At 40.0% G+C, this 26821-nt stretch overlaps 1 protein-coding gene across 1 annotated transcript; it reads right to left on the minus strand.

Moving 5' to 3' along the window:
- Nucleotides 1-4923: 4923 nt before the first annotated feature.
- Nucleotides 4924-26562, minus strand: PROS1 (protein S). The gene is made up of 15 exons (XM_039713162.1): nt 26485-26562; nt 22829-22986; nt 22397-22421; nt 21984-22070; nt 20585-20707; nt 20332-20454; nt 18496-18621; nt 16342-16463; nt 14565-14683; nt 12903-13092; nt 12082-12249; nt 10918-11086; nt 10309-10457; nt 9391-9604; nt 4924-7285 (listed from the first exon to the last, which is right to left on the minus strand). Exons 1-15 carry the CDS (start codon nt 26543-26545, stop codon nt 7140-7142), a joined length of 1980 nt encoding a protein of 659 aa, XP_039569096.1. The 5' UTR covers nt 26546-26562; the 3' UTR covers nt 4924-7139.
- Between the last annotated feature and the right edge of the window lie 259 nt (nt 26563-26821).

The raw sequence follows: 26821 nt of genomic DNA on the forward strand, positions 1-26821 counted from the left end.
TTAAGACCAAAATAATGTTGAGTGTAACCAGATGCTTGGAATCCCAACAACAGAAGCAGAAAAATAAGTGTGAGGCAAATCAGAGAAAGAGGCTCAGGCAGGCACTGCCTCATCCAGAAGCATGAGGAGACTTGGAACTGAGAAAAACTGAGGGAAAGAAATGAGATTTCACAAAAGCTGAGAAAGAGGTAAAGTCCTAAATGAACCAACCCAGTTTCTTTCCTGGTTTTTAAAACAACAAGGAAATTGATAATTCAATACCAGTGGTGGGCTCTGCAGTACAGATATGGCTGAGCCTGGCAGAACCCAGCATGCCTTTTCCACTGCAAACAAAGCTGTTTTATTGCTAAACTAAGCAGGTCAGGGATCTCAAAATGCTTCCTTTGCACTCAGGTGAATTTCTGTGGGAGCACTCAGAGAGCAGCAGGACATCCAGGAATCTGCTTTTTCTGGAGTAGGTGATGAAGGGGTCACCTCATACATGAAAGCAGGGGACTAACAGAGAGAATTTCCCTCAGGACAGTGTTTGGACAAACCTTTTCTTACAAATTAAGAGAGTCAGGGTGCAGGATTGGATTTTGCCCTGTGAGGTGGGGTAACAAAACTGACACTGCATTTAGTGAAAAAGTGAACTTTGTGGCCAGCAGCACAAAGGCTTTGGGCAGACAAACCCTTGCAGGTAATGTGAATTTCTGTAAATACATTTGCAGGTGATCACATGAACATTGCAGTGCCTGTGGAGAGGAAGGACAGGGACAGGACAGCTCCAGGGCTACCTGGGCCTTCTCTCCCTGTAACAAAGCAGCATAAATGGGCTGGCAGTGGCAAATAAACTTTGCAAAAGGCATTGGTGTCATTGCAACTTCTTTCATCCTTAGGAACTGAAAGTCTGGGTAGAAAGTTCCTAGTGGGAGATTAAACTTGGTATTGCTGCAGAAAGCCAGCATGGCTTATGTTCAGCACTTTAAAATGTTTTATGCTGTGCATTTATATATAGCAAAATGTACAGCAGACATGGGAAGTCATCAGATTTCTGGCTTGTCTGGAAAGTTGCTTTCTCACTCTCTGTATACACTACACAGCAGGGACAGTTTAAAGCTGGTGGCCCCATGCAGGACTGCCACAAACACGCTTTGGTTTTGTTTGAAGTCAGTGAATCTTTGGACTTACTGCCTTCCTCCTCTGACTGCAAACATAAACCTCTGCAATTGCATCCAGACAGATCTTTGTTCTGGTGAAGAACAACACATAACCTAAATTTTGGCTTTGAGATCCTCAGTGTAACAAGATAGAATTCCAGAGGCATGAAGGGTGGGAGATGGTTGACTTTCAACAGCAAGGGGATGCCTAAATTTCTTCTGTGCCCTTGGAGATCATTCCTTTGTGTATTGTTCTGCCACTTGCATAGAAAAACAGTTTCTGCAACTTAGGAGTTAAACCCAGCATTAGCAGCAGAAAAATCAGTGCACATAAGGAAGAAAACCCATTTGGTTCTGGGCAGAGGCACAAAGAGCTTTGGGGCTCTGTTTAATATTCTCTGTGCAAACTTCTGATAAATTAATTTCCACTTTTTAAGTTTCACTGGTTGCTTTTTGTTTGTTTGTTTGTTTATTGGGTTTTTGGGTGGGGTGGAGGGATGCAGGATTCTTTTTATATCAAAACTTACAACAGGGTGTAGAGTAAAACTGACTAAATCCATTTCATCCTTCGTTAGCAATGATCTCTCCAGGCTTCTGGTAGTAACTCACCATTTCAAATATTGGCAAAGTTTGTTCTTACTTTCCTGTAGATGAGCTAAACTACATTTTCATCCCTTGAGATCATAGATCGCAGCTCTGCTTCACCAGCTTCAGCTAAGGATATCACTGACACCCAAAACAGAGCAAGGAACAGCTGAATGTACCCACTGTAATACTGCTAGTGGTGAGGAACCTGGGACTCCTGGGATCTCCACCTTTTGATGTAAGTCCAAAGCCAATTGAGAAGAAAGGTTCCTATAAAGTGCCGAAAGGTGAGAGAGAAACCTTTGAAGTTACCTGCTTTACAGTAGCTCGAAAAAACATTTTATTTTCTGTGGGAACAAAATATGGAAAGGTAACTTACATCATTCACATCAGTGCTTGGGCTTTTCAGTGATATGTAAAGAACTCACCAATCCCTCTTGCCCCAAATTATTGTGATTAGATTCTGTTCACTTGTCTGAAAAAAAAAATAAAAATCAGCCTGTATTTCAAATTCTTGTCAGGCTCTTTGTTGAAAGTCTTTTGTGTGTAAATAAAGTTCAGGAAATAATAGTGCAAGGCTTAAAAGAGACTGGCAGTGTGCTCGCCTTCTGTGAAGTGTTTGTTTTTACAGGTTGTGTTTTTAAAGAGGAAAACATTTTTAAAACAGAGTATGCTTGGAAATGCTGTTCATTTATCTTTGTCTAAAATGCTGAGTGGCTGCAAGAGCAGCTTCTCCTGTGGGGACAGGACACCAGTCCCTCTCTGGACTGACCCAGACTGATTCCATTCCCCCTGCAGGGAGGGGCACCCCAAGCCCTGGGTTTGAACCCACCCCAGCAGATGCAAGGGCAGCTTGGGGCAGAGCCTGATGTCAGCTTGGTTCCCATCTGTGGGAAACAGCAAATGCAGCAAAATGACTTCACTGGGAGTGTTTTGTGAAGCTGCCAATGAATTACTTAGGAAATTTTGGAAGACTGTGAGAGTTTAAACCTCCAGCAAGACACAAACTCCAGCTCATCTGTACAGCCGGGGTAATACCTCTGTTGCCCGTGGTGCTTGTATAAAGTCAAGAATTACAAGGTGATGGGGTTTGCCTGCTCCAGGAAAATGGGTTTGTTAAATCCACATGACCTCCTGTCCCAGAAAAAAAATGTTTAAGCCAAAGGCTGGATTTTACCCAGGTTTAGAAGAGCAGATTGCTTTTCCATGGGCTGAGTTAGCACGAGTCTGTTACCACCTGGTGGCAATGCTCAGGCACTCAGTGATAGGCTAGGAAAGAGTAAAGCCTTGCTTTAATGACAGCTGTGGTTTGGTGAGGTGCTCTGTCAGCTGAGTTCTGGTTGATGGAAATCAAAAAGGGGGAAAAAAACCCACTGCTGGAAAGGTAAGATATTGCTGAGTGGTAGTCAGAAATATTGTCTTATAGATGAACTGCTCTTTCTTGGGGCATGTTTTAAGCAAAGCCATTTTTATTTGGTACTGTAAGTTGCCCAAAACTTAAATCAATTTGCACGTAGCTTAGTATGTGTATTATGTCCTACTAATGAAGACTTTTAACATTTTATTTATGCTATAATAAATATAGCCATCGATGAATTCTAGAAATATTCCTCCCCAGTTCTGTAGGCCTCACACCTGCTCAGTTTTCTCATGCAGAGTTGCATTGTTGCTGGTGCTTTTTTTTTGGTGTTTTTCTTGGGTTGGGGGGGAGGTTGTTTCAAGTTTAGTGTTATTTTTGAATGGTCATGTTGGTTCCTTGTGTGTGTCCCTCCCCCCAGTGCTCAGCTAGTGGATAGAAGCCAGTGCACTGAGGTGGGTTGAGTTTCTGACTTTTTTCCTTATTTGCTGAGATACTAGAAATTCCTGGGAAAAAAAATTTAAAAAAAAACAAAAAAAAAACCCCAAAACAAACCCACAAAATCCCCTTTTTTAAAAAAGTCATGTAATTAAGTTCTGACTTGCACCCATTCAGTTGATCCAAGTGCCATTAAGGAACACACCAGCTTCCTTACAATTTAGCTGCTTATTCACATATTCCTACTGAAATTTAGATGCCCCTTGAGCAGAAGGATGTACCCCCCCTTTAAAAAAAAAAAGTAATTAAGTGCTGAGTTGCATCAATTTGCACCCACTCAGTTGATCCAAGCACCTGTAAGCAACACACCAGATCCCTTATTTAGCTGCTTATTCACATATTCCTACTGAAATTTAGATGCCCCTTGAGCAGAAGGATGTACCCAGTGTAACAAGGAGGTTACAGCTATTTTGTGGACTGAAAGCATTTTTCAAAATCATGACCATCTCAGTACCCTGGTTCTTACTCAGAAAGTGGTGCCTTATTTATCCTTTGGGTATTAGCTGTTATGGTTTTCCTTGTTTGATTTTTTTTTTTTGGGGGGGGCGGGTCTTTGGGTATTGGCTGTTATGGTTTTCCTTGTTTGTTTTTTTTTTTTTGGGGGGGGCGGGGTGTACATAACTTCTATTTCTGGCAGATGAAATGTAAAATTGTGCCCAAATCAGGGTGGTAATTTTGATACAAAAATGTTTCTGAGGTAATGAAATATTAAGTGTGTACATATGATGAATGACATTAAAGGACCAATATCACCTGAGTGACAGGCAGGACTAAAATGACAAAAGTGAGCGTGGCCTCCCTCTCTTTGAAGATCTAGAGCCAATCCTGAGTATCAAGAGCCCTCAATCCACCAGAAAACATGCAGGCATTAAAGTATGCAAACTAAACTGCTGTAGTATAATTGAGAACCAATTTCAGGACTGGGTTTCACTTCCAGGGAAATTGGGACATGTGGAGTTGTAGCACAAGTGCATGGGATCTGAAAATGCAGAGCAGCTCCAGCTGTTCTGAATAAACCCTGAATGGCCCTTGCTGAAATGATTATGCCTCAAAATTCAATGAAATGCATCTGATGAAGGAAAAAACACAGGAATTGGTTACTTGCCCTGATCTTCTTTGTTTCCACTTGTAGTTTTAAGCAAACTCTAATTTCCTCAGGTACTATTAAACAATTAATTAACTTAATTATCTAGAGAGTATGGATGCCTATTTGGATAGCATATTAATTGGAGCCAGTTCTTTTCCTTGATGCTGAAGATGATCACAATCTCTGGAGAAAGGCATTAGACCACCAGAACAAGCCTTGCACAGCAAAAATGAACAAAAATATGCAAATACAACTTCAAATGAAAAGAAACTTGCAAATGCTGCTTTATTTAATTCTTACAATAGGGAGGCACTTTTACATTAAAAAAGAAGTGTAGAGGTTTCATTAACTACAAAACTCTAAAGTATTATTCCGTGAAAACAAAGAAAAATAGTGTCTGTGTGACAAAGCGATTGCTTTTTCCTTTCATTTCTATACAATTTATTACATTTTAACAAACAAAACCTAAAAAAATCTCTAGCAAACAACAGCAAAAAACCCTTTTCTTCTGTTCCTACAGGCCAGAAGCAGAACATTGATGACACTTTGCTTTTATGTTCCTAATGTCTTAGTTTGTGCTTGTTGTATGAGGCAGAGTCTGACCCAGGGGCTTTCCAAGATTAATGGGTGCCACAGAGATATCATAAATAAAGTGATCATGTGTTTATTTCATGTCAAAAGTCTCAGTTCAGCTCTGCCTTGCATGCAAAACCTACTTGTTTCAGTCTAGCTGTTCTCCAACTAAGACTTGTAGGCAGAGTGTGTGTGCTGGTATGGAGGAAGAGCAGGGAAAGGTGACTGCAGGAAAGGATTTCCCCTCCATGGAGTCAGAATTCCAAGCTTGTTTTCCATGCCATCCTAGAAAAGTGACCTTGTATTAATGGCAAGGAGCCCCTGGGTGTCAGCTTCTTGCTGGGCTGTACTGGGTGAAAGTTGGGAGCAAATCCTGTATTGCACTACCCAAGTGGGAAGTGAAGTGACAAATAAGTCCAGCCAAAGCAATAATAACACTGAGAGATGGGCTCAGATCTGTACTAACCCTTGCATTTAACACTGGAGGAAACCTCCCTGATGTCACTCAGAATATCCCTGGAGAAAGGCAGGCTTCCAAATGAATACTGTCACAATCCATCCTTCTGGACATCCGCTTCCACTTCAGTGTCTCAAGTGAAGACAGCAGAACTGGGGTCAGGAATGCTGGCAGATAAATGTCTCTGCTTGATGGATGAGAGGATATATTTATACCTCACAGCAATTCTCTTGCTATTTATTTGGTTTGGGGTTAACAAAACCACCAGGTGAGCTGCACAGGGAGGCTTCTGGTGCTGTGAAAATGAGCTTGGAAGTGGAAAGAACACTCAAAGGATGTTAAAGAAATATTGGAAATGCTCGAAATCAGCACACCTGAGGAAAGCAATACTTTTCAAATCACCTGTTGGTTTATTAAAGTTGGCTGAGCAGAATATGGCTTTACATTGAGGTTACTGGCAAAACTCAGGTTTTCAATGGCAGCAGGGCTCGCAAATCTGTTCTGGAGCTCCCTGAAGGCAAGGTTACCCAAAATAACGGGAATATGATGGATCATCAGACTGTGCTTATGCTGAGCAGTGCTAGGTTTGATGGAAGAAGTATTTGCTGCGATTCCTTGGTTTTACTGGGCAAATTCCAGTTTGATTGTGATGCAGATCCAGTCCTGTGATGCAGAGCTCCTTCCTTCAAACCATTTCCTCTGTTTTTCAAAATTGCCTGGGGTGTATTTTAGCCCACTCTGAAAGTAAATGACCTGACCTGATCCAGAACTCTTCAAACTCTAAAGCTGGGTTCTAAAGACAGACAAATTAAAGCTGGTCCAGTATAACCAAAACTGTTTTCAAAAACTGAGCTACTTAAATAAACACTTCCATTTTGAAGTTGCTTTACCACTACAGATACAACGTGTAAACATACTCACAGAGTTTGGGCTATAGATTCCAGGGTATTTTTTCCTTTACTAAAAGCACATATTACAAAACCTGTACAGATTTTTTTTTTTTTTGCATGTAATGCTTGAAAATGTTTAGTAAGTCTGGTTTCATTTAGATTCTAATACACTAAAATTATTTGCAACTTGTAACTCTGTGCTGCTATATGAAATATAAGATGTAAAATTCTTTCTAAACAGAAATTCCTAAACTTTCTGTCCAAGCTAAATATGTCAAAGGACATAGCATGAACATGGAAGATCGATAAATCTAGCTTTAAGATTTTCCACTGATATATAAAAGAATGTTTTACAAAATTTTGACCTTGATTGTCTCTTTCCAGCTGAACAGAGAGGTTTTTTTTCCTCCATTCTATATTGAAAGGGAGAAAACCATGCTGCTGCTTATTTCCCTGGCACATCTTGCACGAAACAATGCAAGCTCCATTATGGCATGAGACTAATTACACAAATTACATCTGAAAGAAAAAAAGTTAAATTAAATCTGAACAGTTATTGCATGATCAGTGGGCACGAGTGAGATCTGATGTCGTTGTGTTTGGAAATGGCTTCATCCAGATCCAGCTGTCTGTTGTTGACCTTCACCTCCATGCAGCCATTATAAAAAGCAGTCACTGGTGTAGCACCCAGAGGAACATCTGCACAGAAACACATTCAGTTCATTAGGCCAAGGCATGCAAATTCCTATGGATTTTTCAGATCAGTCAAAACGTGGGGAATACTCCACTCCCCATCCATTATTTAGTCATGGGAGAAAAGGAGCAATTTGGCAGGAAACACTTGAGTTCTTCTGCCTTTTCTTTAAGATCAAGTCAGCAAAGCTGAGAAAGGCCAGTAAAATGTTAAATATGCATTAGAAGGCTGTTCCCATCCAAAAACTGAACTCCAGAAATGTTTTCCATAGTGGCTTTTCCTGTATTAACAACAAGAATTTGTTTCCTGGAGCCCACTGTTCTTGTCCTGATCTACAAACAGCTGTTTCTGGGCTTAGAGGTCACATAAAGAACTCCCTTGCTTTTGCCAGGAAGCTACTCTAGATTCAAATCTGCAGCTTCTCACTTGGGGCACCCCTGGGAGCTTCACATATTTTCCTGCTTCCTCACTGCTGCTTCCAAGTGAATTCTCTGTGAAACACTCACTTTATCTGCTGCTCATTTAGGTATTGTTTGGCTTAGGGCAGTGTCAGATCATGGATATGTTTGCAGGAAACAATATGTTAAGCTCAAAATGAACCAGGCATAGCTCTCAAGTCTTAGGGTACAACTGGCTTCTTACAAGGCAGACCTAAGGGATGCAAGCACCTTCAGCAATTAGAATGAGGGTGATCAGGAGCTGATCTCAAAAGCATCCTCTCTTTTTTTCAGGTGTTAATCACCCTATCCCTCCTTAGGAGATAGATTTGGTTATCTTAGGAGCAAGAAACACTGTTTTCTCACGATTTTATTTTGCTGTAAGCTGAGGTATTGCACAGAGTGCAGTAGAATTGTTCCCTTCTGCTTTTTTCACCCAGTGAGGAAAACACTGCTGTTACAGAACCATGGAAGTTTCACTTAACCTGCACTAGTGGTGCTGAAATAACAGGGGAATACTCCCACCATTGTTACTAGTTTGTAGAAAGGGGTATCAAAAATGGGGACTTATGGTCTTCATGAAATGCATGGGGTTTTTGAATACAGAGGCTTGTTTTTTGGTGGGATTTTTTTGTTTTATTGTGTTAATTTGCATGTTTAAGATACCTTTTAAAACTTAAAACAGAGACAACAGAACTGAGATTAAGGAGCAGCAAGTAACTAATACTTGCTTCTTATCTCTTTGGGATGCCTGAATAATGCAAAGCTCTAAAAAAGATTCATTTAAGCATCACAAAGATGAAAAGGCCCAAGAAATGACTGGAATCTTATTTACTGTGGCTCCATTAAACTGCTAACTCACCTGTATTAAGTAAAAACTGACTCATTCCTTGCCAATTCAAGACATGTCAGTCAAATTTGTAGCATTTTCTTAGGAATTATGATTCATTCTCCATAAAATAGTAACAGGATACAGAAAAGTTCTACAAGGAGCAATACTGTAACCATGGCACCTTTCCTCTAGCAACTTTCAAGTTTTAATTCAGGTTTTGACTATTTCTCACCTGGGGCAATGATCTTTTTTCTCTTGATTCAGCCTGAAGTCAAACTATTTATACAGAAGTATATGCACACTTCCTGGACAAAATAATCCTTGTGATAATGTCGACATTGTGTCTCAATAATGTTAACTTGAAGCTTGCTTTGAGTGAAATATTTGCTGTTTCAACACATTCTCTGTCTCATAAAGATTGCCAGTCATCTCTTGCTCAGGGTTTAATTGTTGAAACCATATTCCTGACTTTCCCTTCTGCACTTCTGACACTTGGATTATTTACAAATATCTGCGTTTCTTACATTTTTGATGCAGTTCCTCAGTTGTGCCAGATGGTGGCATTTCAGAAACATGCAATGCTCACCCAACTCAAAATCAAGATATTTTCCAAATTCAAACCTCTAGAGAGCCACGTCTTAATGTCCAAACAATGCTACTGTTGAAAAGCTGCCTGCGTCCAAAGCTGAAATGACTGGAGGAAGCAAGAAGGCACTTGAGGGGAAAAAAAAAACTTTTTTTTTTTTTTTTTAATAATTGTAGGTTTTTCCTAGCATGGGTAAGTCTGAATACAATCAGGCTGGTATAAATAATCAAATTAATGAAAATAAACAGGTCTCACCTGGCAGGCCACCCAGGTAGGTGACAACATTTGCCATCATTGCTTGATGCAGAGTTGAGAGTTGATCAGAGTTGGTTCTGTCTGTGTGTGAATCAACAGCCAGTTCAAGCTCCTGCTTGGTCACTAGAAGTTCAACCTGCACTCTTCTGGGGGTGCATAATTTCTTTGATTCCAGCTGTGCAACAATGGTGTTCCCAATGGTCACGGTGATTTTCTAGATGGAAGAATGGTAGATCACCAAAGATGCCACATGCAACTTTAATAAACCATTATACTTGGTTCTGGTGCACTTTGTATTTGCAAGTAAAAGAAAATATTAAATACTGGTACCTTCAGCTGGAAAAGCTGATGTGTAACCATCACTTCTGATGATGAATGCCATTCTTAAATTTATAAGTGAGAATGCTTTACAGGGAACAACTCTGGATACAGTTCTGAGGTGAAATCCTGTTTCACCTAGAGTTTTAAAGGTACCCAAGTGTTCACTACAGGTTCTTACTTTGGGAGAAAGCCTGGAGTAGCCATGGTGTATAATTATGCTCTAGCTTGGGATGGCTGATGTAGAGGGATGTAAATGGAAACTTAGGAACAACAAAATCTGTTAATAATTTGGAACTAACATGATGCCCTTCCTGTATACACTGCTGTCACAGCACCCTTTCTGCTCTGTGCATTTGGAAGGAAAGGTTACAGAAAACATGATGGAATGGATCTGAGCTCAGACTACATAATGTAATCACTAATGAGTGATTAGTGCTTAGTCACTGCTGCAGCAATCATTAATAGATATTTTCTGCACATTATTACCCAATCTAATTTTCAAAATACTGAGGCTACCAGCTGCACTGCAAGTGTGTGAGTAGCATTTTTTTAGTTTGATTTTTCACCTGACAGCTGCTAGGAGAATTGTAAGATCACCTGTGAGTCAGAGGAGTTAGAGTCCACTACGGACAATGCAAGAGGCACTGTTTCATTAGAAACCAAGGCAAACATAACACCAGTGTCTGTGGATGGGCGAATAGTCAGAGTCACATTTATTAGCCAATCTTCAGCACTGTCAAGATTATCTGTTTTAAAGAGAATAATTGAAATTAGTAAATGCACTTGCTGATGAAAAATTAATATGGGGTTAAAAATTAGTATTTAAATCTCCTCCCTACTATGGAAAAATTAGTGCTAAGTTTTGAACTTACAGGAAGAACTATAATTCTAAAGAAACCAAACCAAATAAACCAAAAAGAACCAAAACCCACAAAAAACTCCAACTAACTTTTAATCCTGGATCTTCAATAGTGGCCAACTTTTGCATTAAACTTCTGAATGTAAAACACTCCAGAAACTGAACAGATAACACTACTGTGATCAGAATCCTCATTCAAGAAGATTCCTAACAGAAGTTAAGGGATCACTGGTGGATGCAGAAGTGTATAGCTTAGTTTGTGTGACTTTATTTTCTTTTTTTTTTTTTTAATTTCATCAGTTCCATATCTAGTCCAACAGAAAACACAGGGATAGAAAAATACTTACTATAGTTTATCTGGAATGCTGCCATTCCAGTGCCAGGGTAGAAGGATCCTCTCCCCACTGCTACTAAACAGTGTTTGCTTTGTTTTTCTTGAATAACTTCATTTACTCCTGAATGTCCCTGGTTCATCAAGTTCCAGGCCCGGATACAACCATCCAGACGAGGGTTAATCTAGAACAGAATGACAGCATTGGGGGTTTTAGTCCAAAGTTGGGTTTAAAATGTTAACAATGAGGCATTATTTTCCACATCAGCTTATTTCTATGTAGTCAATATCAGTAACCAATGCTATAGGTTACAGCAGTGATGCTGGGAGAAAACCAAGTGACAGGCATTTGGTACCTCAGCCTTTAAAAGGTATTTATGGTTTAGCATTTCCCACTTTGCTGCCAGGATTGGAACAAAATAATATTGCTTCCACTTTTAAAGCTCGTGTTGTGATCTAGACAAAAGGACAGCAGATTTTCTGCACTGAAAGAAAATGATCACTAGAAATGCTCCCTGTTCAAAACTTTATCTTTATACAAAGATAAAGTACAAGGAAATTTCTGGACTTGTTTTTTATTGGATAAAGGGAAGTTATTTTATTGTTCCATGATTTTTTCTCTGCTTTGCTTTTAAGCAAAAATTTCTTTTTAAAATTATTTAAAAAAAAAAATCTAAACTCTCTGTTGAGACTGCCAGTTAGTTTGTTGCAACAACTTGACTGTAGCCATTCTTGAGGCTGGGAGACTGAAAGAATCATGGGCCTTGTCCAGCCTGGGCTGTTGTAAAACCTTTTAAAAATGAAAGCTCACTGTGCTGCCTGCACAGTGAACACTGCATTTAGAGCTTAGCAAAAGCCAGGACCAGGACATGAATCACCCTGAAATGCACTCTCAGCAGTAGCAGTGGTGGTGATTTAGGGAATCTTAAAGCCATATTAGGAAACAGGCTACAGAATCCTCAAATATTAGACCAGAAGTGCTGTGTTTTAACAAGTGAAGCCTTACTGAAGGCAGACTGAAAAGCTTCATACGTGTTTATTTTCAAAACAGTGATTTAATAGCCACATTTTCATTTTCTAAATGAGTTCCATGCCAGGCTTGCTTCTTCTGTGACTACCAGGAGTACACATTTGAACAGAGCATGATCAATCAATATTAGTCTTATTATTATTTAATTACCTGTTTAACAAGAGCACCGCCCACTCTGCGAGGCAATCCTGCAATGTACACCTTAGTTTCCAAGAAACCCTGGGATTGTTTAAACAGGGTTCCTGGGCTGTTAATACTCATCACAGCCTCTTTAGCTATTTTTACACTGATGCTGTGTTCTAATTCTTCAACTGATACCTGAAATAAAATACAAATAATTACATATAAACACATACAAAAATGTAGAATATATTATTTTTTTTAAATAATTACATAAGCCCTGTGAAGCATTACTAATATTTCTTTAAACCTTGTAAAATAGTTTTAATGCAGTCACTATTTAAACTTGATGTAGGACAGCTGCCCATATCTAGAGACATTCTAGGAGGGTAACAAACAAAATCTAACTGACATAAAAAATTTGGTGTGCTCTACAGGTTGTGTGAGAAAGACTTTTCATCTCAGGTGTGAAGGCTTGAAAAGCAAGATGAATTTTTTGGTTTAGCAGATGTAAAACTTGCTCTAAACACAAAGTATCCAATAACTGTGCACTTGACCATGCAATCACAGTTTTGAATATCCTGCACTTTCCTTTTCATGTTTAAAATGAATAATTGCTATGTTGATAGCTAGAGGTAATTATCTTCTCTTTGATTGTTAAAAGGTAGCAGAATTTCCTGATGTAAGGCATTCCTGTGCATTTCTTGGCTGTTTTTTAAATATGGGGTTTGAGTGCATCATTTTTAAGCCTTTTAGTAGTTTAGTTTAGCTCAGTTTCTCCCTATTTTATTTATCAGCATCTTCCCACAGTGAGTAAAAGGAAAGGAATAGGAGAAGAAAATCCAACTTACTATATGCCACAGTCCATCATTAATGGCCTTGCCGCCACTGGTGACTTTTGTTCCAAACTCATTCTTGAATTGAATCTCAATCTTTCCATCCCTAAGAGCAAGCAAGATCCACGCTGAGTTGTCCAGGGATTCTGCATACAGGATCACCCCCTCTGCATCGTACGTCCGGAAATCAAACTCTGCTGTAAATCTGAGTTGTGAAGAAGGAATCTTAATAAGAAGACAGGAAAGGTGAAATACTGTACAGCCCAGGATAACTCATTAGTAGGGTCAGAGAAAGGTTCAGAGATAGTAACTTTTGGTGTCTCTATATCTGAGAGTTGTGATTTTTTGCACAGTTAGTCAAAAGCAGAATGGAACATAAGCCTTTCTCGCTCAAATCCAGTGGGAAGTTTTCAGGTTAACACCCTGACCTGGGATTTGAAAGAACCTTGGTGCAGTTCCCAAATTCACTCTGAGCTTTACTTGTGAAGGATATCCCAGTCTCCTGAGTAAGAAGAGAGATGTAATCTTCCTGTTGTATTTTGTAGGGATGCAATGCAGACAAAATAGAAGATCTATGATATGCTTCAGTACAGCTGGATTGCCAAATGTTGTCCTGAAGGAATTATAACCCAGAAATTTGCTCTGCCTTTCATATGCCATTCTCTCATTTGAGGATTTGTTGGCTGGATCTAGGTTGAATGTGTGTATGTAGCAAAGTTAGGATTTACTGTGCAGTAGAGGAGAGTAGAAGTAGAGTAAAAACAGCCTTTGGGACTAGACAAAACAGATTAAAGGTGAAAGGAGAAAGCAAAGCATTTGGAAGCTGGGGTTTGCCAAGGCATCTGTAACTCTGAACTGGGTCGCTGTCCCTCGCAGTGCTGCTCTGTGTCCCCTAGATGGGGCTGTCCCTCGCCAGACGCACCCAACACCGCTCTGTATTTACACCGGGCTTCAAACATTTATCATCTCTGAAAGCTCTTCCAGGACAGCGTTAGTGCCCGGTCAACTTGGAACAGGGCAGAGGACAGAGTTCTCAGTATTTATGTCCTTCTGTACGGTTCTGAGGCTCTGGGGATCACCAGCTCCACAGCTGCTGCTGTTACCTTCCAGTTGTTTGGTCACTAAGTCAGGGAACGCTGCAATTTTGGCTGCTGCAGCAAAGAGGTCCAAGGGCAATAAAGGGGTCAGTGCCATGGGCAATAGCTCTGACAGCTGTAAAGAAAACCATCCAGCTGGTGCCAGACAGAGTACTGTGCTCTGTGGGTGTCCTTGGGACACTCTGTGTGTGAAAAGAAGCCCAGGGAGGGGCAGGGGGCAATGGCCTGATTTTCTTGCTCAGCAGGATGGGCAGAGAATGTCCCAGCATCTACCTGAAGCAGGGGTGGAACAACAGCAACATCCAAACTAAAGCCATTCCCACATATAACTGGAAGCTGTACTGCAACTATAATAGTTACTATAACTGTAACTGTTTTCATGTAACTTCTGAATTTTATGTTGGTAATTCTAAATGTCTTCCTGTTTATTCATTCATTCATCATGTAAAGGTATCTTATTGAAGGGGGAGATGGTGATATAATTTAGGCATGCAATGCATTCTTCCTAAACCGTCAGAAAATTAATGGAAACAAATGTCTGTCATTCCAAAGCATACTTTTATCAATAGCAAACGCTTACCTTGTGACATTTGGCAGTTTGAACTTTAAGTAGAGAACGGGAATTCCAATAAATTGCTCTGCCAGGTAAAGCAGTTGATAATTCTTTTCAAGATTCAGTGGGATACACTCAGTAACAGACTGAAAATGGTAGAGAAAAAAAAGCTGTTAATGCATTGTGGTAACTTATGATGCAACTCCTGTTGTTGCCTGCTAGCCTTTTTTATTTTTAAAGTAATGGCTTACCTCTGGGATTTTTTTTCTTTTTTTTTAAAATTTGAATACCTATGTACAAATGAAATGGTGTGGTTTTGCTTTTGCTTGAAACATCCCTTATTTAAACTGCTGGAGGATAATCCAGGTTGACACACAGTTCTGGTGGATTGAAACTAGCATTTAAATATTTAGTTTTTGAATTAAGAATTCCAATCTTCCATCAAGCACTTTTCTTTCACCAGGGGTATGACACCCACCTTCTAGAGAGGTACCAAGCCCTGTTATTGAAGCTCTGCAGAATCTAAACCTGCTCAGGTGTTAGAAGGGAACACACCAGAGCTATACCTTGGGAAGACTGTTAAAGTGAAATTAAAGAAATCACAGTGCTTATGGAAAAGTAGAAGCCTCAAAGCCTCTTTCTCAAATTTGAATCCCTCAAAACATTCTGTGACTGTCTTGTACTCCGATTTTGCTATTCCTGATGCATCAGTTCCATTAAATGTACAGGTGCTCTCCTTGAATTTTATGGCTACTTCATTTTATGGCTCTTGGTGTCACTAGTTTTTAGACTGGATATATTTTTAGCTGACTGAACTTTTCTTCCCCAATTAAAAGGCATAAAACTAACTTCCAGATACAGAATTAATCGCTGTTGAACAACAGTTCTGAAAATAAGAGCATCTTCCAGCCTCATTACATCTCACCATTTCAAGGATGAGCAAAAGGAAATAGAATGACTGCCAAGTGCTGTTCATTAAATTTCAGAAAGTACAAACAAGACCTAATACACAGATCCTGTAACTTGTGTCAGATCTTGTTCCTGCAGTTTAAGCCAAATTTTGTTATACTCTGTTAGAAGTGTTTTATTGTTGTTAGAAGTGTTTTATTGTTGGCAGTTATCTGAGCTCGCTTCACATGACATCTCAGACTGCCTGAACTTTTCAGAGTATATGAGATCTACTTACAAAAAAATCCTTGGACTTCAATCTTTGAATCCCAATTCTCTGGAGTTTCAAACTTTCTGCTCCTAAGAAGTGTAAATTTTCAAACTGATCAAGAGCAGCCCATTTTGGCTGCAAGATGTTCTCCAATTGGCAAGTATTACTGAGTGCTTTTCCTTAAGCTATGGCAGATGAGAACTGTGGAAAACAATCCAGTTTTTTTTTTTCAATCCAAACAGAATAATTCTGAAACAGTGAGCAAAAACTTTTGCACAGCCTAAGGAAAACTTGGGAACATATGGACAAAAGGAACATTCTGTCTCTGAGTGGGCTGAACAGGAATTATTTGTTTGATAGGAGAAAGCTGAGGCTTATTTTGGAAGCAGCAGGGAATAAAGATGCCTGGCTAAAGCAAGCAGCTTTTGACAGGACTCCTGTAAATGAGCATGCATGAACTGAATGGCATCCAAATCCCTGCTGCTTTGTGAGCCAAACCATAGATCAGAATCCCCAGCATTTTCTCAGGAATTTTTAATCAGTTCTCAAATAGCTTCCTATTTTCCTTAATCTAAGCTATCCTCTCATCAAAAAATACCAAACATTGTGATTTTCCACATGGAATTTTACATAGCACACTTTTACCTCACAATTCTTCATGTCCTTAGAGAGCTTGAACCCTTTCTTGCCATCACAATAGCACCTGTAACTTCCTGGTGAGTTCACACAGAGTTGAGCACAAATATTTTCAGCACATTCATCAATATCTAGGGGAAATTAAAGCACACAGAAGATTTTTTTTTTTCATGGCACAGACTAAAAACTAACACAAATTAATGGAACAACAGACAAGAGAGGTTCTCTGGAATAACATGAATCCAAAAGGTGATTTAGTAATCTGATAGAGGCCTGGAATACAGAGCTGGAGACAATTTGGTCTGATTTCTGAGGCACAAGGTGGCTGAATAGTGAGAGACTTAGTAAATTGCTGCCACAGATGGCACAAATGCCATTCTGGGTCAGATCTCGTTTTTCTTGTAAGACACATTGAGAGCTCAGATTATTAAAAGTATATGGGGCAAATATGTGAAGAAAGAATGTGCTTTATTCATATAAATCCCAAATAATCTCAGGGCAAAATACCTTTTAAAATAACATACAATAACCTCATAATGCCTAAGGTTCAGACAGCTTCTGCTTGTGGAGAAGAACAGTCTAATTTGAGCTGCAAATCAATAAGAGAACTTCATTTTAAATTTAGTAGGTTGTGCAAAGTAAGTAATTTAGAAATGAAAGGCTGTTTAAATGGCCAATGTAAATTTTACATTTATAATATAGAAACAAAATCTCTCCTTGACAAGAGACTCCAATGAGGGTGATTTGGGCTTCAGATTAAAGCAACTGCAACATTTATTCTGAAACAAATAGCCCTTCTAGTGGGAACAAAAGAATTTGTACCAATGAATGCATTTAAATCTGGAGGGTTTTAGGACTAAATTTTTTTTTTTCTTTGCTGTTGCTTGGAGGAAGACCGGTAATGAAAAACATAACAAACCCTGTTCTGTTCTTCAGTCTAATAGTATCTGTCATCATAGAGATAGCTGTGCATAAATGTATGTAAATTCAATTTTCCTAATAAGCATAATTGAGTTTAGCCACCTACAAGCAGTATGCCAATGAAAAGCTCATGTCATTTAGTATTTCTGTAAGGCTACATTCCTGTCAGGCTGCACAATCCTGTCCTTAGACAGGATTTGGTGACTCATTTAATGTGGTTACAACAAGGTCTAAAAGCTTAGCAGCATAATCCTCCTGCTAGGGAGGTAAGACTTTCCCCGTTGGAATGTCGTCATCTTGCAACCTCCTGAATCCATGTCCCAGCAGAAACACAACACTTAACGTGGCTTGCATCAAATTGGATTTATCTGAAGGAAACCCTAAGAGGAGTAAAAATTAATTACTGTGAAGTTTTTCTCACTTTGGTGCATGCAGGAACAGAAAATTGTCAGTAGTGTTTTAATCCCGTAGTAACTGGACAAAGAGCTGACACCTGGATATGTAAACACTGCCACTGGGCAGAGATTTGCCACAAAAGACCTGCAGGAAAAGCCATGGAGCAAAAGATTCATGGCCATCAGGAAGGTGCTTTTGTGTCCTTTTGAGCAGTAATAAAAGACAGCTTTTAAAATAAAAAGCAGCCACTGATAGATTTTCCTTAAACTGACAGTGTAGAAGATTTATCTTTGTAAAATTCTCAGAGCTTTCATATCTGTTTACAACTGAAATTTAATTTCTGATGTGCAGTAAACAGCAACTTTAACAAGCACAAAGAAATAGAACATATTCAAAGACAAATATGCAAACACTTTCAACACTGGAGAAGTTATGGTCTTTGTATGAGTGGCTTCTTGTTATTTCACTGCTAGCTATCAATACTTTTCAACTTTGCTATAATTGTTACAGAACTTTGGAATTTTTTAGTTCCAGATTGTCATTTCAGGAAAGATTCTTTTGGAGCAGCTCATTTTTTTTCCACAGTTCTTTCTCTGGATATTTTGGAATAGTTTAATTTGACATTTGAGATCTTTATAAAAAACATTTAAAAAAAAACTTTAGAGAACTGCCATGCTGTCATGTAATACAGCCTGACAACAATTCATTTCATAAAAAGAATATGAAGATTCAGAAATGCACCGGTAGATGAGGAGCTCAGTTTTGTATAGCAGTGGATTAAAAAAAGAAAAGAGGAGAGGGAAGATGAAAGATATGAAAAAGGAGGAGCTGGGGACAAAGACACACCTTCACAGTTCTTGGAAGTTGAATTATATTTGTAGCCTTCTGGACATTCACACTCGTATCTCCCCTGGGTGTTTTTACAGATGGCTGTCCCACAGATGTTTGGATGTAGCACACATTCATTTATATCTAGAAACACAAACAAGTTATTAAAATACAACTCCCACTCTTGCACACCGTTTTTCTTCCCAACCTTATCCAACACTGTGCAAACTGACTGAGGCTGGCAAAATTTTTTGGTAGCTCTACCATGCTGTCACTGCAGACTAGAATTACAGCCAGAAAGATTTCCAGAGGGCTGTAAAAGACACTTCTGCATGCCCCCAGTGAAAAAATTCTTTGCTTGCCTATCTTTCCTATCCCTTCATGTGGGTAACAGGGAAAGGGATGCATGTCTAGGAAGACAGAGAGAGAAACAGGCTACAGAATTCCCAGAAACTAAACCAGACTGCCTAGTAAAATTCCATCTTAGAAAAAGACACCCAGAAAGACAAGAGATGATCCAATCAGAGGTTCTTCCATGCTACAATCAATTCATGTCAGTTTTCTTTTAATTGGCTATGCTGAGAGGTGTTCAAGTCCCTCACTGTCTCTCTATCCCTCAAACCATTTTAGTGTCTGTCTTCTGTCTTGTTTTCAATTTGTCAATGTCATTTTCCCAATGCAGATGTGGCAGTGGGATTCAGGGTGTAGTATCAATCTTACTAAGTGTCTTTGAGACAGAAAAATATCAGATCCCTGGCAGTACTACACTCATAACTGCAGGGATCATTCTGGTTTTCTCTGTGGTTTTGTAACAGTTGTGGAAATGGTGCTGCACAGGAGATTTTGCCACTGGCTTGCTTGGTGTCCCAGAACTGTAGTAAGTCAAAGCTGCCCTGAATTCAGACTACTTTTTTAGTAAGTTAATGTATTCCAAATTCCTGATTGTTTAACTCTGTAGTCGCATGTAATAAAATACTTGAATGCAGTTTATCAAATGATTAAACTAACACTCAAGGCACTAAGGTATATTAGTCTATTTTTATTTTTGATTACTTTTTTACCACATTTTCTAGTATCTTTCTAAGAATTACAGAACTTTTAACCAATTTATATCCTTGCCCTTTTTCATAAACCCCCAGTCTTCTGTCATTCCAGCATGTCTTTGGACAAAAAAAAAATCATCTGACATCATCCAAAACTGTTGTTCCATTAAAATGGAATGAAGTTGTAATTTTTTCTAAAAATGCAGTAAGAACTGCTAATTATGTAAATACACTGTCTTTATTTGGAATGGAATGAAGCTTGTAGGTCATGGCCAACAGTAGACACAATCATGTACAGAAAAAATAATGCTGGGTGAATTAAAGAAAAATCTTTCTCTCCATTAAGAGATTTTTTGGATTCATTAATAGCTTCTTCTCCAACGAACTTCAAACTGCAGAAAGAGCAGCATGACTAATTTGGAGTGATTTAGCCTAAATCAGTATTTACCAGAGAGAATTTCCATGGTAACAACATCAGCTATTTGTATCACTTCAGATTCTTGTTTCAGGGTGTTTAAAGGATATGTGAAACTTGTGAGAGACCAAAATGAGCTTTATAAAGTTCCAGTAATGAAGCAGAATCTCATCTATAGCCACTCCCTCTTTCTTTCCTTGCTTCTTGAGCTGGTTCATTATTTGGCTGCCCAAATGCCTGCAGTGTGTAAGGAATGAGCAGCCAAACTAAACCAGGGCTGGATTTTTCAGAGGCAATGCAAGAGCATTTGTGGAACTACTGGATGAAACCCTTCCCTCTCTCTGGTCAGCAGGCACTGTGGTGGCATGGAAAGATGTTCCCCTGAAGTTTCTCTACCTCCACAATCCCTTTTGTTGGAATGCATGAAGTAGCCATCTTCACACAGGCAACGGAAGCTCCCAGGGAAATTGGAACAGCGTTGGCTGCAACCTCCATTGAAGTCTTCACATTCATTTATGTCTGTAAAGAAAAGGGAATCAAACTCTCTGCTGACAGCAAGGCATCAACTGACCAGCTGAAAATACTGTTCAATAGTAGAAATGTAATTGTGCTTCTGAGAACCAACATGCCATGAAACTGAAGACTGTACCTTCCTCACAGTTCTCTCCTCTCCATCCTGCTTTGCAGACACAGGTGTACTTGGCTTGTCCATCTATGCAATCCTTATATCCATCTTTATGGCATGGCAGGGGGCTGCACTGGTTTGAAATTTCTGTGGGATGGAAAACATCGAAAATCCTTGTTATTTGGGGTTATTTCTCCTCAAGAATCACTTTAGTCTTTCTTATTCTCTTTCTACAAGTCATGAAATAGGAAAGGTCTTGATGTATAACATGAAGCACCCCCGCAACAATCTTGCTACTCATTCTGTCAGCAAGAATTTTTAAGTGAGTGAGAACATACAAAGCCACCAGAAAAGTACTTATTCTTTGCCAGGCAGAAAACAACTAGAAGACAAATTACTTGCTAAGTTAATCCCTGCAAGACATGACCAGACTTTATACTATTATACTTAAAATATGTATTTCAGTTCTTGAAGAACAGTGCTCTGCCCCCATCATACTACCACAAATCTCACTAGAAAGATCAAAGTTTCAAGAACTCAAGATTAGAGAGTTGAGTTTCTCTGTTCAAGAGTGGTCAGTCAGAGAAACTGGTAATTTATTGCACTATTACAAACTGATCCAAAAACATGTTCAGCCATGACGTGTGCAGTGTAATTGTTAAGGGGTTTTTTTGCCTTCCACTGCTTTCAATGATAAAAACAGTGTCAGATGGTTAAGGGTAAGTATTCTTATTTAACTGGATGTTTATTTGATATAACCAGGCTGTAAGAGGTTTAGAGAGTTGTTTCAACTGCAGCAGCAGGAAATATGGTAAAAATGGCTTGCTATGAATTTACTAGAAAGAACACATTCATGCTGGACCTATGAGTGTACAGGCATAAAAATCGAACATTTGAGAAAAATCCCAAATTTCGTGCTTTGTGAAATTTTGTTTGGAATCAATGACTGTGTTCCAGATAATATTTTGATTACTTTTTTGTTGTTGTTGTTTTTGATATTTTAAAATGTTCAGCTGGTAATGTAACTACAGGCCAAAGAGGAGGCAGACATGACAATTAACAAGAGACTCTCTTACTCTACCTGACAGAACATGACTTGCTAGAGGCAAAGGGTTTGGCATAACTGTTAAAGATGTGGTAGAGTACAGAGGACACACTGGGGAATATTGCTGGGTTACTGCAGGACACTTCTGTTTGCAGAAGAACTCTGCCTTCCATGCTGCAGTCAATTGTGTTCCTTTATCTTTATAAAGTTAAAAGCAGTCACTTAAACTGCTTTCTCTGGAAATGCTGTCTCAGCTGACATTTTTTGGTCAATTTCTGGTTTTGATTATTGAGTTTTCCTGAGTTAAACCGTTTTTTGTCTCTTTTTGTGTCCCTGAACTGCTTTTTAGCCACCGTGTGTTCCAACATCAGCACTTACCCTTGACACAAGCCCTCAGGTCAGCTGGAGAGTCTGGAGTGACTGCAGCCACCCTGAACACCCCTGCTCGATGGGAGGCCAGGCAGCCTGCAAATGCAAAGCCACACAATCAGCCCAAGGTCCAAACAACTCATTTACACTGAAATTACACCACTTGCTGCACAGCATCTTCAAAAAGCCTGTTCTCACAGCCTGAATTGCAAAACTGGTCTGGGCATGTTAAGGACAGCTGATGACAGCCCAACCTTCAGAGTGCCTCTGTGAGGATCTCAGCACACAGGACATTCTCTGCACTATAATCAGCATGGAAATCATCCCAGTGCTAGGGGCAGAAAAACTAAACCAGTATTACCCAAATGAGAGCATCACTGAATCATACACTACAATTGTTTAGGGATTTTTTTTGTACTTACTTAAATATTTGGGATAAAAATATTCCTGCAGAAAAAAAAGAAAAATAAAGGCTAAGAAAAATGACAGGTAGATAATGACAGCAAAATACATCATCGAATATATTCTGAAGTATATTGGTATTATAACTACAAAAGAAGAAAAAGTTTGAGTCACAGAATACAGGCCTGGTTTTCTACATTAATGTAGTTTGGGCTAAAGCAGATTATTTAGTACACATAAGACTCAGTGAAATTAAAATACTGCACTGAGTTGGACACTTGCAAAATGAGGGCAATGCCAATGAATTGGATGTCGAAATTACTTTGAAAATTGTTTCTTTAAATGGGGGGGATCTTTCCCAGTGTTGTTACTGGGAGCTGTGAATTCCACGAGGTTGTCTTTCCCTCTACAAAGAATTGCTATCTATGTCATGGATGCTCATAAATACTTACAGTTTCAGGATTATTTTCAAAGATTTCCCTGGCTTCTTCCCTATTGCATAATTCTTCAATGCATTCTCTTTCTAGATTTCCCTTCTTACTTTCTTCCATGAAAGAGTTTGCTCGGCGTTTCCTCTGCAGGAACTGAGAGGCATACTGCTGGGATAAAACTGGGGAGAAACAAAGCAACTCTGTTATTATTGATCTCTTTTTGCAACAGCTGAAAAATGCTGTGAACACTGGGCAAAAATGAGAATTTAACACAAAATTCTGAATTAAATGCTTCGTCAGGAGTTGATGTTTGCTATTGTTTTGAAAAATGCAAGCAAGAAATTCTAGGATTCTGTATGTGGGAGCTGTTTCTGATCAAAAAATCCTGAATCTGTGCAATTTATCCTTAATAGCATCCATGCAAGAAGCATAATTTACAAGTCATGCTCAGGACAAGATTTATTTGTTATGGTTATTATAAAGCCAGATATGTAAGCAACAAGTAGATAAAAAAAAATGCTGATTTTATTACCGGTTTCAGTGATCTGCAAGTAAATATTCTGACCCTATTAAATTTATGTGAGAGCAAAATTATGTCTTACAAAGTCAGGCTGCCTGTTATATGTAATTAATACAAGTGTAATTTTATTTTTCAGAACAGTGAAGAACAAGACAAAGGTGAGAATGTTATCCTGGGAATATCAAGGCGGACAACCTATAAATACATCCACATTTTGCAAGGTAAAACAATCCTAGCCAGCTTTTATGATTCAGACCCAGCATGAGTCATTACTTAATTTTCATGTATCTGGTTATTGTCATTTTAGAGACTTTTAACAAGTGGTGAACACTGAGAAATGACACTAAAAATGAAAGATGTCTGCTTCAATGCTCTCTGCAGAGCACACAACACTCCAGGAACAGCCTCTAAATTAGACTGCCTGGTTTAATTTTTGGATATAGCTTGTGATCAAGAGAAAAATGGATGAGCACAGCTGGAAGAAGTCCAGCTGACTGGGTTAAAGAGTGCAGATGACAGATGTTAACTGGAGTGCACCACACTTTGCTTTCCTCAGCCTCTGCACAACTTAACCTTTCAGAGTGCCCAGCTGTGTGAGGGCTGTGACACCTGCAGTGCACATCAGGCCTGGTGGCCACACAAATTCATCCCAGCTCCACAGAAAAGAGCCATTCAAGCACACAAAGTCCATCCAGTACTGCCTGTGACAATTCCTCAAAGCCAGAGCACCTTCACGAGCCACACCAGTAGCCAAGTGCCAGAGAAGAGCTCCCAGTTTCTCTGCACTAACAGGAAAAAAAAATAAAGAAGCTGTCTAGAAAGAGCAGATAATGAGGCCCAGGGCTTAGAAGGAGATAGATTTAACATTTAACTAAAACCACAACATCCTAAACACATTAAAGGTCTCTGCTAAGTGGCAGAGAACATTCTGAAGTGCTGCAGCGTTGGGCAATGACCTGAAGAAACCTTTGTGTGTTACAGCCTCCTGAGTGAATCTGACATGGGCTGAGCTTGTAACTACAAACTAATCTATTTGCTTTCATTCTGGTAAAACTAATCATCCTGGTAAGGCAGTAAATAAGATTTCCTGAGCATAAGGTGGATGTACAGCTCACCTCCAAGGTTTAACAGCACAGCTCTAACTCAGAGATAAACAAGCAAGTTGCTTAGAAAGGAAAGAAGTTCAATTAATTAGACTAAATGCTTTATTTCTCATTAATGAGAAAGATGTAGAAAGACCATCTATCCTGAGGCAATAGGAGTGATAACAGAAATAGGAAAATTGTGTATTCTAGCTGCTGGGTTTATTTCCATGGGAGATCTCTACCCTCCCAAAGACGAAAGATGTAGAAAGACCTCCTGTCCTGAGGCAAAAGGAGTGACAACAGAAAATTGTGCATTCTAGCTGCTGGGTTTATTTCCATGGGAGATCTCTACCCCCAAGAAGATGTTGACCTTTAGCTACATCATTGTCATTTTCACATGATTTTACAGTAAATAAAAGACAAGAAATTTTCAGTTGTGTACAAACAGATGTAACACTTTCTACTTCATGTCTTCAATACAGTGGGGCAATGGGAATAAGTCTTTTTCCCTACATCAGAGCAGTTTATCCTTCTCCCAAGCTGATTTCCTGTAACTTCTGACTTTAAATAAAACACATAACTCTGAGCAAATTCCATGTTTCTTTAGTGCAAATATTTCAATCCCCATGCACAGAATTAGCAATGTATTTATTCATCTGTGTTTTAATTACAAAGATTATGATAGGACCTTTATTAAAAACAAAAATTCCTGACTACTGCTGCTGCTGCCAGTCTGATTACAGGAAACTCCAGCCCATTTCTGACCCTGCCAAACCAAGTTAACCCTTAATGCACTCGGGGTGCTTCATGGGGTGGTCACTGAAGCCTTGTGCAACTCCAGAGCCTCACAATTTCCAGCAGTGGGGTACAGCCACTGTGTAGTGAATGCTTATCAAGCATATAAAGGTGATGCTACTCAAAAAGAAGAAAAAAAAAAACTTATGGGAGAGGATGAGATTCAGTGGTTTCTTACAGCTGCTCTGTCATGCAGATGCAGCCATAAACCTGCTTAAAGTGGGCCACTAAAACATAACACAGAGCTGCTTACCTAAAACCTCAGCCAAGGAAAGCACTTGAATAAAACTAAATAAAGAGTGACACCACTGTAGGAAGTGGCATAACTTTGTTTGCACAGCTCTGTAACTCCAGTGACAAGAGTACCCTGAAAAGCTCCTCAGTGACATTATGCAGCCAACAAAATGAAGCTGGCTGCTAATATTTACCTGCACCTTCTCCAAAATGTGTCCCTTGCCTGATATTTGACCAAATCCACCTGCACTGAGGCTTGCAGAGACAACTTTGGGATTACTGAATGATATGAGCTGCATTTTAAAGCTGTTTCCTCTCCTTCCCCCTCTCCTCCCCTGCCATTCCAGAAATCCCTGGCATTGTTCACAGCCAGGGATAAGGAACTGGAAATATGTAGCACAGAAATTTTGGATGAGCAGGACAGCTCATTTCCTGCTGTTAAGAAAAATGACAAGGTATGCAGTGGAGAAGATAAATGGAACCAAAAACGTGATGAAAACAGGAGAAAAGATCATTATGAAATATTTATATTTATTACAAGGTTTGTTTTTGGGAGCAGTTAAAAAACGTTACAAAATGAACTTTCATCTTTTGATACCGCTGCCTTCCCAAGTCAGACACCCCAGCACCCTGCAGAATAGCAAACATTCGCTTTCTGTTCTGCCAGTTTAATCATTAGTAAAACGGGTCAGAAACAGGAATACTTTGAGCTGCAATTCTGCCTGTTTCAGCCACACTGTCTTCTTCCACTATTAAGCTCAAAGACTTTCGTGTCAAAGGCGGAGTACTTTATTTTTTTTTTATTTGTGTGTGAGAGCAAGTAGCTCTTACTTAGCCTGAGAGGGCTGAACTTCCAAACTGAGTGCCGCTTGCCGGACTGCACAACAAACCCGCTTTCCCGAGGGCTATTCCCGCAGGGAAACCAAGCTCCCTGTGCGGACACTTCCCCGAGCCCAGCTCCCCCCGCAGGAACCGCCACCGAAGCCCCGGGAGAACCGACCCCGGCCCCGCGCCCCCGCCCCGTGCCGTGCCGCCTCACTCACAGGTCGCCGCCTGGGCCAGGGCGATGGCCAGCGCCAGCAGCGGGAGGCACCGCGGCCTCATCGCTGCCGGGGGCCCCGCGCCGGAGGGAGCGGAGCGGAGCGGGGCAGGACGGGCATTGCCCCCCACGCCCCCACGGCTGCGGGGTCGCGCCGCTCCCGGCGTTCGCTCCCGGGGGGCCGGGGACGCGGATCCTCGCCGCTGATTGGCTGATCCTCCGCCGGCACCGGGCGATCCGCTCCATCCTATTGGCCGGCCGCGGTCCTGCCTCCTGGCGTGTGCGGGCGCGCCACTAAGTGTGTCCCCTGCCGGCCGCCGTCGGCCGTCTCCCGGGGTGAC

The sequence above is a fragment of the Passer montanus genome, unplaced genomic scaffold (genome assembly GCF_014805655.1).
Source record: "Passer montanus isolate IOZ18808 unplaced genomic scaffold, ASM1480565v1 scaffold28, whole genome shotgun sequence".
Lineage (NCBI taxonomy): Eukaryota > Metazoa > Chordata > Aves > Passeriformes > Passeridae > Passer > Passer montanus.

What these genes read in the sequence shown, in the direction of transcription:
- PROS1 (XM_039713162.1), bottom strand. Translation starts at nt 26,545, where the DNA reads ATGAGGCCGCGGTGCCTCCCGCTGCTGGCGCTGGCCATCGCCCTGGCC. An exon ending in CAACAAAAGGGATTGTGGAG is followed by an intron (nt 18,622 to 20,331) that starts GTAGAGAAACTT and finishes TTGTGTTTCTAG; the next exon opens with ATATAAATGAATGTGTGCTA. An exon ending in AAACTGCCAAATGTCACAAG is followed by an intron (nt 13,093 to 14,564) that starts GTAAGCGTTTGC and finishes TTCACAACTCAG; the next exon opens with ATTTACAGCAGAGTTTGATT.